Source organism: Trachypithecus francoisi, unplaced genomic scaffold (genome assembly GCF_009764315.1).
Source record: "Trachypithecus francoisi isolate TF-2019V2 unplaced genomic scaffold, Tfra_2.0 Lachesis_group12, whole genome shotgun sequence".
Classification (NCBI taxonomy): domain Eukaryota; kingdom Metazoa; phylum Chordata; class Mammalia; order Primates; family Cercopithecidae; genus Trachypithecus; species Trachypithecus francoisi.
Window position 1 is genome coordinate 55,273,471 of NW_022681457.1, and position 14,252 is coordinate 55,287,722.

General features: G+C 39.4%; 2 protein-coding genes across 2 annotated transcripts in view; one reads left to right on the forward strand and one right to left on the reverse strand.

Annotated features, from left to right (window-relative positions):
• Positions 1–14,252, forward strand: part of LOC117093717 (zinc finger protein 429-like) — a 412,022-nt gene that overhangs the window by 391,302 nt on the left and 6,468 nt on the right. The window contains 2 exon segments of the mRNA XM_033229237.1: positions 7,039–7,165; positions 7,671–7,766. Of these exon segments, the coding sequence (XP_033085128.1) occupies positions 7,039–7,165; positions 7,671–7,766 (223 nt within the window).
• LOC117093722 (zinc finger protein 100-like) overlaps positions 1–14,252 on the reverse strand; it is a 346,302-nt gene that overhangs the window by 84,148 nt on the left and 247,902 nt on the right.

The following is a 14,252-nucleotide window of genomic DNA, read 5'->3' on the forward strand; positions in this document are numbered from 1 at the left end:
CACAAAAGTGTGTACAAGTCTCCTGGAATGTTCCTACTCCCAGACACAATCTCTAGCAGCAACCTCTTTTTCTCCACCAACTTAAAAGAGTTCTGGGTCACCTGTTCATAATCTTACCTGCCTCTATGGACCTAGAAATAAATCAGTACAGCCCCACCTGGGCTACTATCTGTAGCACAAACCAGTCTTTTCACCTACATAGCACTCTCCCCAACTAATCAAGTTTTTTCCTTTTATTTTTGTTCTAGGGGTACACATGTAGGTTTATCATATAGATAGAATTGTGTCATGGAAGTTTGGTGTAGATTATTTTGTCACTGAGATACTAAGCGTAGTATTAAACAGGTATTGTTTCTGATTCTCTTTGTCCTTCCACCCTCCACTCTCAACTAGGCCTCAGTGCTTGTTGTTCCTCTCTTTGTGTCCATGTGTTCTTGTTATTTAGCTCTTATAAATGAGAACATGCATTTGGTTTCTTGTTTCTGCATTAGTTTTCTAAGGATAATGGGCTTCACCTCCATCCATGTTGCTGCAAAGGACATGATCTTGTTCTTTTTTTTTTTTTTTCAATAACCACACAGCATTCCATGATGTTTATATACCATATATATTTTATACACACACATGCACGCGCGCGCACACACACACACACATTTATTTTATTTTGTTTTATTTATTTATTTTTTGAGATGGAGTCTAGGTCTGTTACCCAGGCTGGAGTGCAGTTGTGCAATCTGGGCTCACTGCAACCACTGCCTCCCAGATTCAAGCGATTTCTCCTGCCTCAGCCTCCCAAGTAGCTAGGATCACAGGCATGTACCATCACACCCAGCTGATTTTTGTATTTTAGTAGAGACAGAGTTTCGCCATGTTGGCCAGGCTTGTCTCGAACTCCTGACCTCAAGTGATCCGCTCATCTCAGCCTCCCAAAGTGCTGAGATTACAGGCGTGAGCCACTGTGCCCTGCCACCATATGTATTTTTACTTTTTAAATTATTTTATTTTGTTTTATTTCCTTTTATTTTTTGAGATGGAGTCTCGCTCTGTCGCCCAGGCTGGAGTGCAGTGGCGTGATCCCTGCTTGCTGCAGCCTCCACCTCACAGGTTCAAGCAATTCTCCTGCCTCCGCCTCCCAAGCAGCTGGGATTACGGACGCCTGGCTCATTTTTGTACTTTTAGTAACTAAGAGACGGGGTTTCACCATGTTGGCCAGGTTGGTCTCGAACGCTTGACCTCAGGAGATCCACCTGCCTCAGCCTCCCAAAGTGCTGGGATTATAGGCATGAGCCACTGTGCCTGGCCTGTATTTTTAAATGTTATATTTTATTTATTGGGGAGACAGGATCTCACCCTGTCACTCAAGCTGGAGTGTAGTGGCATGATGTTGGCTCACTGCAGCCTCAACATCCTTGGCTCAAGCATTCCTCCTACCTCAGCTCCCCAAACAATCCTCCTACTTCAGCTCCCCTAATTAGCTTCTCCTCCTCAGCAGTCCCTGTAGCTGGGACTATAGGTGCGTGCCACTATGCCTGGCTAATTTTTCTATTTTTTGTAGAAATGGAGTTTTTTCATGTGGTGTTGGCTGGTCTCAAATTCCTGAGTTCAGGTAATCCACCTGCCTCGACCTCCCAAAGTGCTGGGATTACAGGCATGAGCCACCGTGCCCAGCCATACAATATTTTTCTTTATCCAGTCTACCATTGATAGGCATTTAGGTTGATTCCATATCTGTGTTATTGTGAATATTTCTGCAGTTAAACATGCATGTGCATATGTCTTTATGGTAGAATAATTTATATTTTGGGGATATATACCCAATTAGAAGGTTGCTGGGTCAAATGGTACTTCTATTTTTAGTCTTGTGAGGAATCACCACACTGCTTTTCACAATGGTGGAACTAATTTACACTCTCACCAGCCATGGATAAGCATTCTCTTTTCTCCACAACCTTGCCAGCATCTGTCATTTTTTTCTTCTTCTTCTTTTTTTTTTTTGAGACGAGTCTTGCTCTGTCGCCAGGCTGGAGTGCAGTGGCAGAATCTTGGCTCACCACAACCTCTGCCTCCCAGGTTCAAGCGATTGTCCTGCCTCAGCCTCCCTAGTAGCTGGGATTACAGGTGTGCACCACCATGCTTGTCTAATTTTTCTATTTTTAGTAGAAACAGGGTTTCTCCATGTTGGCCAGACTGGTCTCGAACTCCTGACCTGAAGTGATCCCACCTGCCTGAGCCTCCCAAAGTGCTGGGATTACAAGTGTGAGCCACTGCGCCTGGCCTTTTTTTTTTTTTTTTTTTTAACTTTTAAATAATAGCTATTCTGACTGGTGTGAGATGGTATCTCATTGTGATTTTTCTTTGCATTTCTCTACTTATTAGTGATGATAAAGAAATACTCATCAAATGCTCGTTAGCCACATGTATATCTTTAGACAAGCATCTGTTCATGTTTTTTGCCTACTTTTTAATAAGGTTGCTTGTTTTTTCTTGTAAATTTGTTTAAGTTCCTTTTGGATTCTGGATATTAGACGTCAGAAGCATAGTTTGCAAATATTTTCTTTTATTCTGTAGAGTGTCTGTTTACTCTGGTTTTTTTTTTTTTTTTTAATTTGTTTGTTTGTTTTGCTGTGAAAAAGCTCTTTAGTTTTATTAGGTCCCATTCATCAATTTTTGCTTTTGTTGCAATTGCTTTTGGTACCTTCATCATAAAACTTTGCCGGTTCCTATGTCTAGAATGGTATTTCCTAGGTCAACATACAGTATTTTTTATTTAAGTCTTTAATTCATCTTGAGTATATTTTTGTGTATGGTATAAGAAAGGGGTGCAGTTTCAGTTTTCTACATAGTGTTAGCTAGTTATTCTAGCACCATTTATTAAACAAAATTCTTCTTACATTCCTCCTGTCAGCTTTGTCGAATATCAGATCGTTGTAGATGTACAGCTTTATTTCTGGGCTCTCTATTCTGTTGCATTGGTCTATGAGTCTGCTTTTTACCAGTACCATGCTGCTTTGGTTTCTGTCACCCTGAAATATAGTTTGAAGTTGGGTAATGTGATGCAATGCCTCCAGCTTTGTTCTTTTTTTTTTTTTTTAATTGAGACAGAGTCTTGCTTTATTCCCCAGGCTGGAGTGCAGTGGCGCAGTCTTGGCTCACTGCAACCTCTGCCTCCCAGGTTCAAGCAATTCTCCTGCCTCAGCCCCCTGAGTAGCTGGGACTACAGACATGTGCCACTCTGCCCTGCTATTATTATTATTATTATTATTGTTGTTATATTTTTAGTAGAGATGGGGTTTCACCGTGTTAGCCAGGATGGCTTCAATCTCCTGACCTCGTGATCCGGCCGCCTTGGCCTCCCAAAGTGCTGGGATTATAGGTATGAGCCACCGTGCCCAGCTGCTTTGTTCTTTTTCCTTAGGATTGCATTGGCTATTTGGACTTTTTTTGTTGTTCCATATGAATTTAAAAATAGTTTTTAGTTGTGTTAAGAATGTTTTTGGTAGTTTCATAGAAATAGCATTACTTCTATTTATTTCTTTGAGCAGTATGGTTATTTTAATGATACTGATTTTTTTCTGTCCATGAGCCTAAAATAGTTTTTGATTTGTGTCAGTTCTGACTTCTTTAAGAAGTGTTTTGTAGTTCTTGTCATAGAGACTTTTCACCACCCTGGTTAGCTGTATTTCTAGATATTCTGTTCTTTTTGTGGCAGTTGTGAACAGAATTGTTTTTGGCTTGGATATTGTTGATGTGCAGAGATGCTACTGATTTTTGTACATATATTTTGTATCCTGAAACTTTGCTGAAGTTGTTTTTCAGTCTAAAGAGCTTTTGCACCAAGACTGTAGGGTTTTCTAGATATAGAATCATGTCATCTGCAAACAAGGTTAGTTTGATTTCCTCGCTTCCTGTTTGGATACCTTTTATTTATTTCTCTTGCCTGATGCTTCTGGCCAGGACTTCCAATTCTATGTTGAATAAAAATAGTGAGAAAAGTCATCCTTTTCTATTGCCAATTTTTAAAGAAGAAATGCTTCCAGCTTGCGTCTGTTCAGCATGTTGGCTATGGATTTGTCACAGATATCTTACTATTTTGAAGTATGTACCTTCAATGCCTAGTTTGTTGAGGGTTCTAAACATGAAGAGTGTTGAATTTTATTGAAAACTTTATCTACATCTATTGAGATAATCTTGTGGTTTTTATCTTCAGTTCTGTTTATGTGATGAATCACATTTATTGACTTGCGTATGTTGAACCAACCTTGCATCCCAGGGATAAAGCCTACTTGATCATAGCAGATTCGCTTATTCATGTGCTGCTGGATTCAATATTACAGTATTTCATTGACGATTTTTGCATCAGTGTTCATGAAGAATTTTTGCCTGAGTTTTTTTTTTTTTGTTTTATCTTTGCCAGGTTTTGGTATCAGAATGATGCTGTTATATAATGAGCGGGGGAAGAGTTTCTTCTCAATTTTTTGTAATAGTTTTAGAAAGTATAATGCCAGCTAATTTTAGAAAATATAATGACCGCTTTTCCTTGTACATCTAGTAGAATTCAGCTGTGAATCTGTGTGGTCCTGGGCTTTTTTTTTGAGTGGTAGGCTATTTACTGAATCAATTTTGGAGCTTGTTATTTTTCTGTTCTGGGCTCCAATTTCTTTTTGTTTTGTATTGGGAGAATGTATTTGCCCAGAAATTTATCCATTTCTTTTAGATTTTCTTGTTTGTGTGCATAGAGATGTTCATAGTAGACTTCAGTAGTTATTTGTATTTTTTGTGGAGTCAGTAGTAATGACCCTTTGTCATTTCTTTTTTTTTTTTTTGAGATGAAGTGTTGCTCTGTCGCTCAGGCTGGAGTGCAGTGGCTCAATCTCGGCTCACTGCAAGCTCCGCCTCCTGGGTTCACACCATTCTCCTGCCTCGGCCTCCCAAGTAGCTGGGACTACAGGTGCCCAGCACCATGCCCTGCAAATTTTTTAAAAATATTTTTAGTAGAGAAGGGGTTTCACCGTGTTAGCCAGGATGGTCTCTATCTCCTGACCTTGTGATCCGCCCACCTCAGCCTCCCAAAGTGCTGGGATTACAGGCGTTGTCATTTTTTATTGTGTTTATTTGAATCTTCTCTTCTAATTCACTAATCTTGCCTAGTGATTTATCTTATTGATTTATTTAAAAGATTTAACTCCTGGATTTCTTGATCTTTTGTATGACTTTTTATGTCTAAATCTCCTTCAGTTCTGATCTGATTTTGGTTATTTCTTGTCTCCTGCTAGCTTAGGGGCTTGTTTGCTCTTGCTTCTCTTATACTTTTATTTATGATGTTAGGTTGTTAAATTGAGATCTTTCTAACTTTTTGTTGTGAGCATTTAGTCCTGTGAATTCCCTTTTTAACCTCACATTAGCTGTGTTGGGGAGATTCTGGTGCGTTGTATCACTGTTCTCATTTGTTTTAAAGAACTTCTTGATTTGTGCCTTAATTTCATTATTTACCAAAAGTCATTCAGATGAAGGTTGTTTAATTTTCATGTAATTGCATGTTTTCAAGTGTTTATCTTTGTATTGAATTATATCTTTTTTTTTTTCTTTTTTTGAAATGGAGTCTTGCTCTGTCACCCAGGCTGGAGTGCATGGCACCATCTCAGCTCACTGCAACTTCCACCTCCCAGGTTCAAGCGATTCTCCTGCCTCAGCTTCCTGAGTAGCTGGGACTTCAGGCACGTGCCACCATGCCTGGCTAAGATCACACCACTGCACTCCAGCCTGGGTGACAGAGCGAGACTCTGTCTCAAGAAAATAAAAAGTTGAAAGCCAGGTGTGGTGGCTCACGCCTGTAATCCTAGCACTTTCGGAGGCCAAGACGGGTGGATCATGAGGTCAGGAGATTGAGACCAGCCTGGCCAACATAGTGAAACCCCATCTCTACTAAAAATACAAAAATTAGCTGGACATGGTGGCACACACCTGTAGTCCCAGCTACTCAAGGAGGCTGAGGCAGGAGAATCACGTGAACCCAGGAGGTGGAGGTTGCAGTGAGCCAAGATCGTGCCATTACACTCCAGCCTGAGGGACAGAGCGAGACTCCGTATCAAAAAAGAAAAAAAATTACAGAACCCATGAGTTATCGGTATCTTAAACTTTGAATAAAACTGATGTTTCTTTATGGTTAAATTCAGACTATAATTTACTTTTAGGTAGCAATATCACATCAGTGAGGCTGTGTCTTTCTGTGTGTACCAGTGCATCATAAAAATTTGTTCTAGTGCAGTTGATGTTAATGATTCACTTGGTTAAAGAACTCTCTGAGAGACTGTTTTACTATAGTTGATTATGTTTTCATTATTATTAACTGTCTTTATGCAGCTGATGCCATCACATTTAATCTGGTAGCTGCCCTTCTTCCTTAGGTTTTCTTTGCATATATCTGTCTTTGGAAAATGAAAGCTCTCATCTTTGTTTACAATGCAAAAAAACTGGGAAAAACACAGGTTCCTTCATTTACTGGATGTTTGACAAAATATTCTTTTTGGGCCAAAAACATTGGCATACTGGTGAGCTTGTTAGAAATTCAGCAACTCAGACTTTATTCCAGATTTTCTGAAAAAATAATCTGTATTAACAAAATCTTCAGTTCATTGAATACATTAAAATGTGAGAGATAAATTCTAACTCAACATGTCTTTTTGATCTGAAAAATATATACAACTCATTCTGTAAGATGTAAACATAGCATTCAAAAATGTATATGTTGTGTTCATGCCCTTAATTTTATACTCTATCATTTAGAAAAATGTCTTGTGTACACTGATGTTGTGGATCTTATGACACTGTTTTCTCAAAGTTAGAGAATATATTAGAGAATATTTCTGTTTGTAAATTAATTTATTGAATAATTTCAGTCAGTCGTATAAGTGAGAAGCAGTTCTCTTTTCTCTCTCATTTCACCTTGAATTAAAAAAGTCTACCCATGGGCACTTGGTAAATATGTTTCTCTCTCTCTCCCTGTGTGTGTGTGTGTGTGTGTGTGTGTGTGTGTTTCAGGGACCATTGACATTTACAGATGTGGCCATAGAATTCTCTCTAGAGGAGTGGCAGTGCCTGGACACAGCACAACAGAACTTATATAGAAATGTGATGTTAGAGAACTACAGAAACCTGGTCTTCCTGGGTGAGAATAACTTCAATACACCATTCCTAATATACCCTAAATGTTTCATTTCTCCTCTTTGTAGAATGTTTTTTGGTAATTTATGCTTTGCATAAATAAGTTTCAGATTCCTGTTTTTAAGAAAAGTTTGGGGATTTGTTCATGTAGAAAAGAATTTCTTCAAGATGTTTTATCTTCACCTGAACTTTCCATATTCCTGAGCTGATTTGTATTATGTACTCTTGATTAGTGATAATTTCAGGAATTTAGTGGCCTAAAATATCGTTGCCCACACCTTAAAATCTAATTGTCACAATTGATTTTTTATTAAGTAGTACTGGTCAATGAAATTGAGACCCTACAAATTTAAAATACTTTCTAAAGATTTAGAAATTTCTCTTATAAATTGGTATTTGGGGATTAATTTACTAGAATATTGTACTACATCCTCTTCACTGAGCACATTACTAAATTGGTAATTACAGAATATAAGCAAGATTCATCTTCTTTATTTTTAATTAAACAGGCATTGCTGTCTCTAAGCCAGATCTAATCACCTGTCTAGAGAAAGAAAAAGAACCCTGGAATATGAAGCGACATGAAATGGTGGATGAACCCCCAGGTAGGTGAGAGTGAATACAACAGACAACACAGATGAGAGGTCCCAAGGCCAAAAAGAAAGCCAGTCCTTACAATGTGATTTGGGAAGCTATGTTTCAAAGAAAATATTTTCTGAAAAACTGCGTTCTAAAAAACTTTCAGCCTGGCACAGTGGCTCACGCCTGTAATCCCAGCACTTTGGGAGGCCGAGGCGGGCGGATCACGAGGTCAGAAGATCGAGACCATCCTGGCTAACACAGTGAAATCCCGTCTCTACTAAAAATACAAAAAGATTAGCTGGGCATGGTGGTGGGCACCTGTAGTCCCAGCTACTCGGGAGGCTGAGGCAGGAGGGAGGCGGAGCTTGCAGTGAGCCAAGATCGCGCCACTGCACTCCAGCCTGGGCGACAGAGCGAGACTCCATCTAAAAAAAAAAAAAAGTTAACTGGGCGTGCTGTCACATGCCTGCAATCCCAGCTTTTCAGGAGGTTGAGGCAGGAGAATCACTCGAACCTGGGAAGTTGAAGTGAGCTGAGATGGCATCATTGCACTCCAGCCTGGGCAACAAGAGTGAAACTCCATCTCAAAAAAAAAAAACAACAAAAAACACCTGTCTTAGTGACTGCCCTACAGCACAAAGTCCTGAAGAATATTTACTTTGTCAAAAAATAAAATGGGAATTAGCAACTACCAAAGCCCCTTGTAATAAGCCAACTAAAGGTGGACCCTAGTGCAGACCCCGCAGCCTTGTGACCAGGCTACACCTGCTGTGTACTACAAACCCATAGGGCATCCCAGCACCCTGGGGACCCAACAAAAGAGCCTTACCTCGTGAGGCCAGTTTATAAAAATTGAAGAGGTGTTTCTTCTTCAAATTCACAGACACCAGTGCAAAACTGTATTGTACCCATTGTTAATGCCTCTATTTTAATAATAGCACTGGAAGTATGTGGCATAAATATTAGTCAGAAGAATAGAAAGTAGGCTGGGCATGGTGGCTCACGCCTATAATCCCAGCAGTTTGGGAGGCCAAGGCAGCTGGATCACCTGAGGTCAGGAGTTCCAGACCAGCCTGGCCAACTTGGCAAAACCCTGTTGCTAGTGAAAAATACAAAAATTAGCTAAGCGTGGTGGCAGGCGCCTGTAATCCTAGCTACTTGGGAGACTGAGGCAGGGAGAATTGCTTGAACCCAGGAGGCAGAGGTTGCAATGAGCCAAGCTTGTGCCAGTGCACTGCAGCCTCGGTGATGGAGTGAGACTCTGTCTCAAAACAAACAAACAAAAAAAAAGCGTTGAAATTGAAGACAAGTAAAAAGTTGCTGTTTGTAGATTATATAATCTTATATTTAAAAAACCATAAACAGTACATTAAAACCTGTCTAAACTAATAAATGCCCTCAGTATATTAGCAACATATAAAATTAACATACAAGTGTAAGTTATGGTTCCGTACACTTAAACTATCTGATAGAGGAAGAAAACAATCTTATTTACAATAGCATTAGAATAATAAATTTCTGAAAACAAATTTAACCAAGGAGGTAAAAAGTATTTACAATTCAAGATGTATCAATGAAAGAAATTAGAAAAGACATAAATTTTAAAATATTTTATGTCTATGGATTGAAACAATAAATATTTTTAAAGTGCCATATTATTCAAAGCGATATATAGATTCAATGAATTCCCAATGAAAATTTCAGTGGTTTTTTTTTTTCCCCACAGAAATGCAATTTTAAAATTTACATGAAACTACAATAAACTTTGAATAGCCAAAGCAATCTTGAGGAAAAAGAACAAAGCAAAAGAACGTTGCCTGGCGCGGTGGCTCAAGCCTGTAATCCTAGCACTTTGGGAGGCCGAGACGGGCGGATCACAAGGTCAGGAGATCGAGACCATCCTGGCTAACACGGTGAAACCCCGTCTCTACTAAAAATACAAAAAACTAGCCAGGCGAGGTGGCAGACGCCTGTAGTCCCGGCTACTCGGGAGGCTGAGGCAGGAGAATGATGTGAACCCGAGGTGGAGCTTGCAGTAAGCTGAGATCCGGCCACTGCACTCCAGCCTGGGCGACAGAGCGAGACTCCGTCTCAAAAAAAAAAAAAAAAAAGAACGTCATACTTTATAATGTCAAACTATATTTCAAGACTATAGTAATACAAACGTAATGGACTGTGCAGAAAAATTAACAAAAAAACACCACTGGAACAGAAACCACTACTCTCAAACATTTTAGACATAATACGAAAAGACAACCTAAAAAGTAGTTTCACAAAGAGTTTTTCAAAATTAGGCAGATACTTGTGTGTCCCCCAAAGCAGTGAAAAAGCAGTCAGATTATGCAGTATATTATATGCCATGAAGAGGGCTTTGGCTCTCACTGTAAGCTTGAACAAAGATCACTGAGGGGAAAGTAGAATCCTTAAAAAATTTAAAAGCATAAGACCAAAGATGCCTCTGTGTGAGAGAGATTTTTTTTTTGGAGACAAGGTCTCACTTTGTCACCCAGGCTGGAGTGTGGTGGTGCAATCTTGGTTCACTGCAACCTCGGCCTTCCGGGTTCAAGAGATTCTCCTCCCTCAGCCTCCCAAGTAGCTGGGACTACAGGCATGAGCCACCACACCTGGCTAATTTTTCTATTTTTAGTAGAGACAGGGTTTCACCATGTTGGCCAGGCTGGTCTTAAACTCCTGACAGGTGATCTGCCTGCATCGGCATGTCAAAGTGCTAGGATTACAGGCATGATCCACCTTGCCCAGTCCGATTTTCTTTTTTTTTTTTTCATTTTTAAGTATTTGAGAAGCATAACATTTTAAAGTAATAGCTGCATTCTTGTTTCCCACAGTCAGCATGGTTTCATTTTCATTGCATCATTAACAGATTTGGTGTTTTTAAAAAAATTTACAGTTGCCATTCTTTTTTTTTTTTTTTTTTTTTGAGATGGAGTCTCGCTCTGTCGCCCAAACTGAGGTGCAGTGGCCAGATCTCTGCTCACTGCAAACTCCGCCCTTCAGGTTCACGCCATTCTCCTGCCTCAGCCTCCCAAGTAGCTGGGACTACAGGCGCCCGCCACCTCGCCCAGCTAGTTTTTTTTTTGTAATTTTTAGTAGAGACGGTGTTTCACCAGGTTAGCCAGGATGGTCTCGATCTCCTGACCTTGTGATCCACCCGTCTCAGCCTCCCAAAGTGCTGGGATTACAGGCTTGAGCCACCGCGCCCGGCCGCCATTCTTAATGGATGTGAGGTGATTTTGTTTTTCATTGTGATTTTCATGCATATCTCTACAAATTAGTGATTTTGTGTTCTTTTTAAATGTTTTTTTTCCAGTTGTGTATCTTTTTTGCTGAAAACTTAGTTCAATTATTTTCCCATTTTAAAATCACATTATTTAACTTTATTGTTTAGTTTCAAGAGGTTTTTATATATTCTGAATATTAAATCATATCACATGTGATTTGCATACATTTTCATCCATTTCCTAAGAGACATTGTCACTCTATTGAATGTTTTCTCTGATGTGCAGAAAATTTTTAGTGCAGTTAAATTTTAATTTTCTTTGTTGCTCATGCATTTAATGTATCTAAGGAAAAGCGGCCAAGTCCAATGTCCTGTGTTTCTTCTATATTTTTTTCTAAGGGATTCGTTAGTTTTTTTTTTTTTAATGTCCAAGTATTTAAAATGTTTTTTGTATATGATTCAAGGAAAGAATCCAACTTTATTTTACCAGTGTTTCTTTTGTTATTTTTCGATATGGAGTCTTGCTCTGTTGCCCAGGCTGGAGTGTACTGGTGCAATCTCAGCTCACTGCAACCTCCATCTCCCGGGTTCAAGCAATTCTCCTGCTTCAACCTCTTGAGTAGCTGGGACTACAGGCATGTGCCACCACACCTGGCTAATTTTTTTGTATTTTTAGTAGAGATGGGGTTTCGCCATGTTGGCTAGGCTGTATTGATAATCCAGTTTCCAATATATATATTTTTTATTATTATACTTTAAGTTCTAGGGTACATGTGCATAACGTGCAGGTTTGTTACATATGTATATTTGTGCCATGTTGGTGTGCTGCACCCATCAACTCGTCAGCACCCATCAATTCATCATTTATATCAGGTATAACTCCCCAATGCAATCCCTCCCCCCTCCTCCCTCCCCATGATAGGCCCCAGTGTGTGATGTTCCCCTTCCCGAGGCCAAGTGATCTCATTGTTCAGTTCCCACCTATGAGTGAGAACATGCGGTGTTTGGTTTTCTGTTGTTGTGATAGTTTGCTAAGAATGATGGTTTCCAGCTGCATCCATGTCCCTACAAAGGACGCAAACTCATCCTGTTTTATGGCTGCATAGTATTCCATGGTGTATATGTGCCACATTTTCTTAATCCAGTCTGTCACAGATGGACATTTGGGTTGATTCCAAGTCTTGGCTATTGTGAATAGTGCTGCAATAAACATACGTGTGCTTGTGTCTTTGTAGTAGAATAATTTATAATCCTCTGGGTATATACCCAGTAGTGGGATGGCTGGGTCATATGGTACATCTAGTTCTAGATCCTTGAGGAATTGCCATACTGTTTTCCATAATGGTTGAACTAGTTTACAATCCCACCAACAGTGTAAAAGTGTTCCTATTTCTCCACATCCTCTCCAACACCTGTTGTTTCCTGATTTTTTAATGATTGCCATTCTAACTGGTGTGAGATGGTATCTCATTGTGGTTTTGATTTGCATTTCTCTGATGGCGAGTGATGATGAGCATTTTTTCATGTGTCTGTTGGCTGTATGAATGTTTTCTTTTGAGAAATGTCTGTTCATATCCTTTCCCCACTTTTTGATGGGGTTGTTTTTTTCTTGTATATTTGTTTGAGTTCTTTGTAGATTCTGGATATTAGCCCTTTGTCAGATGAGTAGATTGCAAAAATTTTCTCCCATTCTGTAGGTTGCCTGTTCACTCTGATGGTAGTATCTTTTGCTGTGCAGAAGCTCTTTAGTTTAATGAGATCCCATTTGTCAATTTTGGCTTTTGCTGCCGTTGCTTTTGGTGTTTTAGACATGAAGTCCTTGCCCATGCCTATGTCCTGAATGGTACTAGCTAGATTTTCTTCTAGGGTTTTTATGGTATTAGGTCTAACATTTAAGTCTCTAATCCATCTTGAATTAATCTTCGTATAAGGAGTAAGGAAAGGATCCAGTTTCAGCTTTCTACTTATGGCTAGCCAATTTTCCCAGCACCATTTATTAAATAGGGAATCCAGGAGAACTTCCCCAACCTAGTAGACTAATAAAGAAGAAATGGATCCAATATTATTTTTTAAAGAGATTTTCTTTTCTCTATTATGTGCTCATGGCAGTTTTGTGGAAGATCATATACAGAAGGGTTTATTTCTGTGCTATGTGTTCTGTTGTTTCATCTTTCATCTGTCTTGTCAGTACCACAACGTTTTTGTTATTGTAGCTTTTAATATGTTTTGAAATCAAAAAGTATAATGCCTCTTTGTTCTTTTTCATGGGTGTTTGGCTATAGTTTATGACCAAATTTTATAATTTTAAACAATATTTCTGTAAAAAACTGTGCTTTGGGATTGTTTAGGGATTATATTAAATGTGTTTATCACTGTATGTTGTATTGACATATTTGAAAAATTAAATTTTTGACCCTTAAGCAAGAAAATGTTGAAAAGCATGTTTTATTTTCATATATTTTTGGATTTTCCAGTTTTACTTTTGCTTTTAGTTCCTAGTTTTATTTAGTTTTGGCCAGAAAATATAGTGTGTAATTTTGGTCTTTTAAACTTTATTTGTTGTTTTGAGACAGGAGCTTACTCTGTCACCCAGGTTGGAGTACAGTGGCATGATTTTGGCTCAATGCAGCCTCAACCTCCTGGGTTCAAGTGATCCTTCCATCTCAGCCTCCTGAGTAGCTGAGACTACAGACATGCACTACCATGTCTGGCTAGTGCAGTTTTAAATTATTTGTAGAGACAGGATTTCACTGTGTTGCCCAGGCCTGGTCTCAAACTTCTGGCTGCAAGTGATCCTTCCACCTTGGTCTCTAATGTGTTGGGATTAAAGGCATGACCCACTGTACCCAGCCAGTATTCCTAAATTTAGTAAGACTTGATTTGTGTTCTAACAGAATACACCAGGTGCAAATAAGGCTATTTTACTTTTGACTGGAGAGAATCTCTTGCTTTCAGCTGGAAAGTTTTTGTTTGTTTGTTTGTTTGTTTGTTTGTTTTGAGATGGAGTCTCGCTCTGTCTCCCAGGCTGGAGTGCAGTTGTGCGATCTCAGCTCACTGCAAGGTCCGCCTCCTGGATTCACGCCATTCTCCTGTCTCAGTCTCCTGACTAGCTGGGACTACAGGCATCCACCACCATGCGTGGCTAATTTATTCTGTTTTTTTTTTTTTTTTTTAAGTAGAGACGGGGTTTCACTGTGTTAGCCAGGATGGTCTCGATCTCCTGACCTCGTGATTTGCCCACCTCGGCCTCCCAAAGTGCTGGGATTAAAGG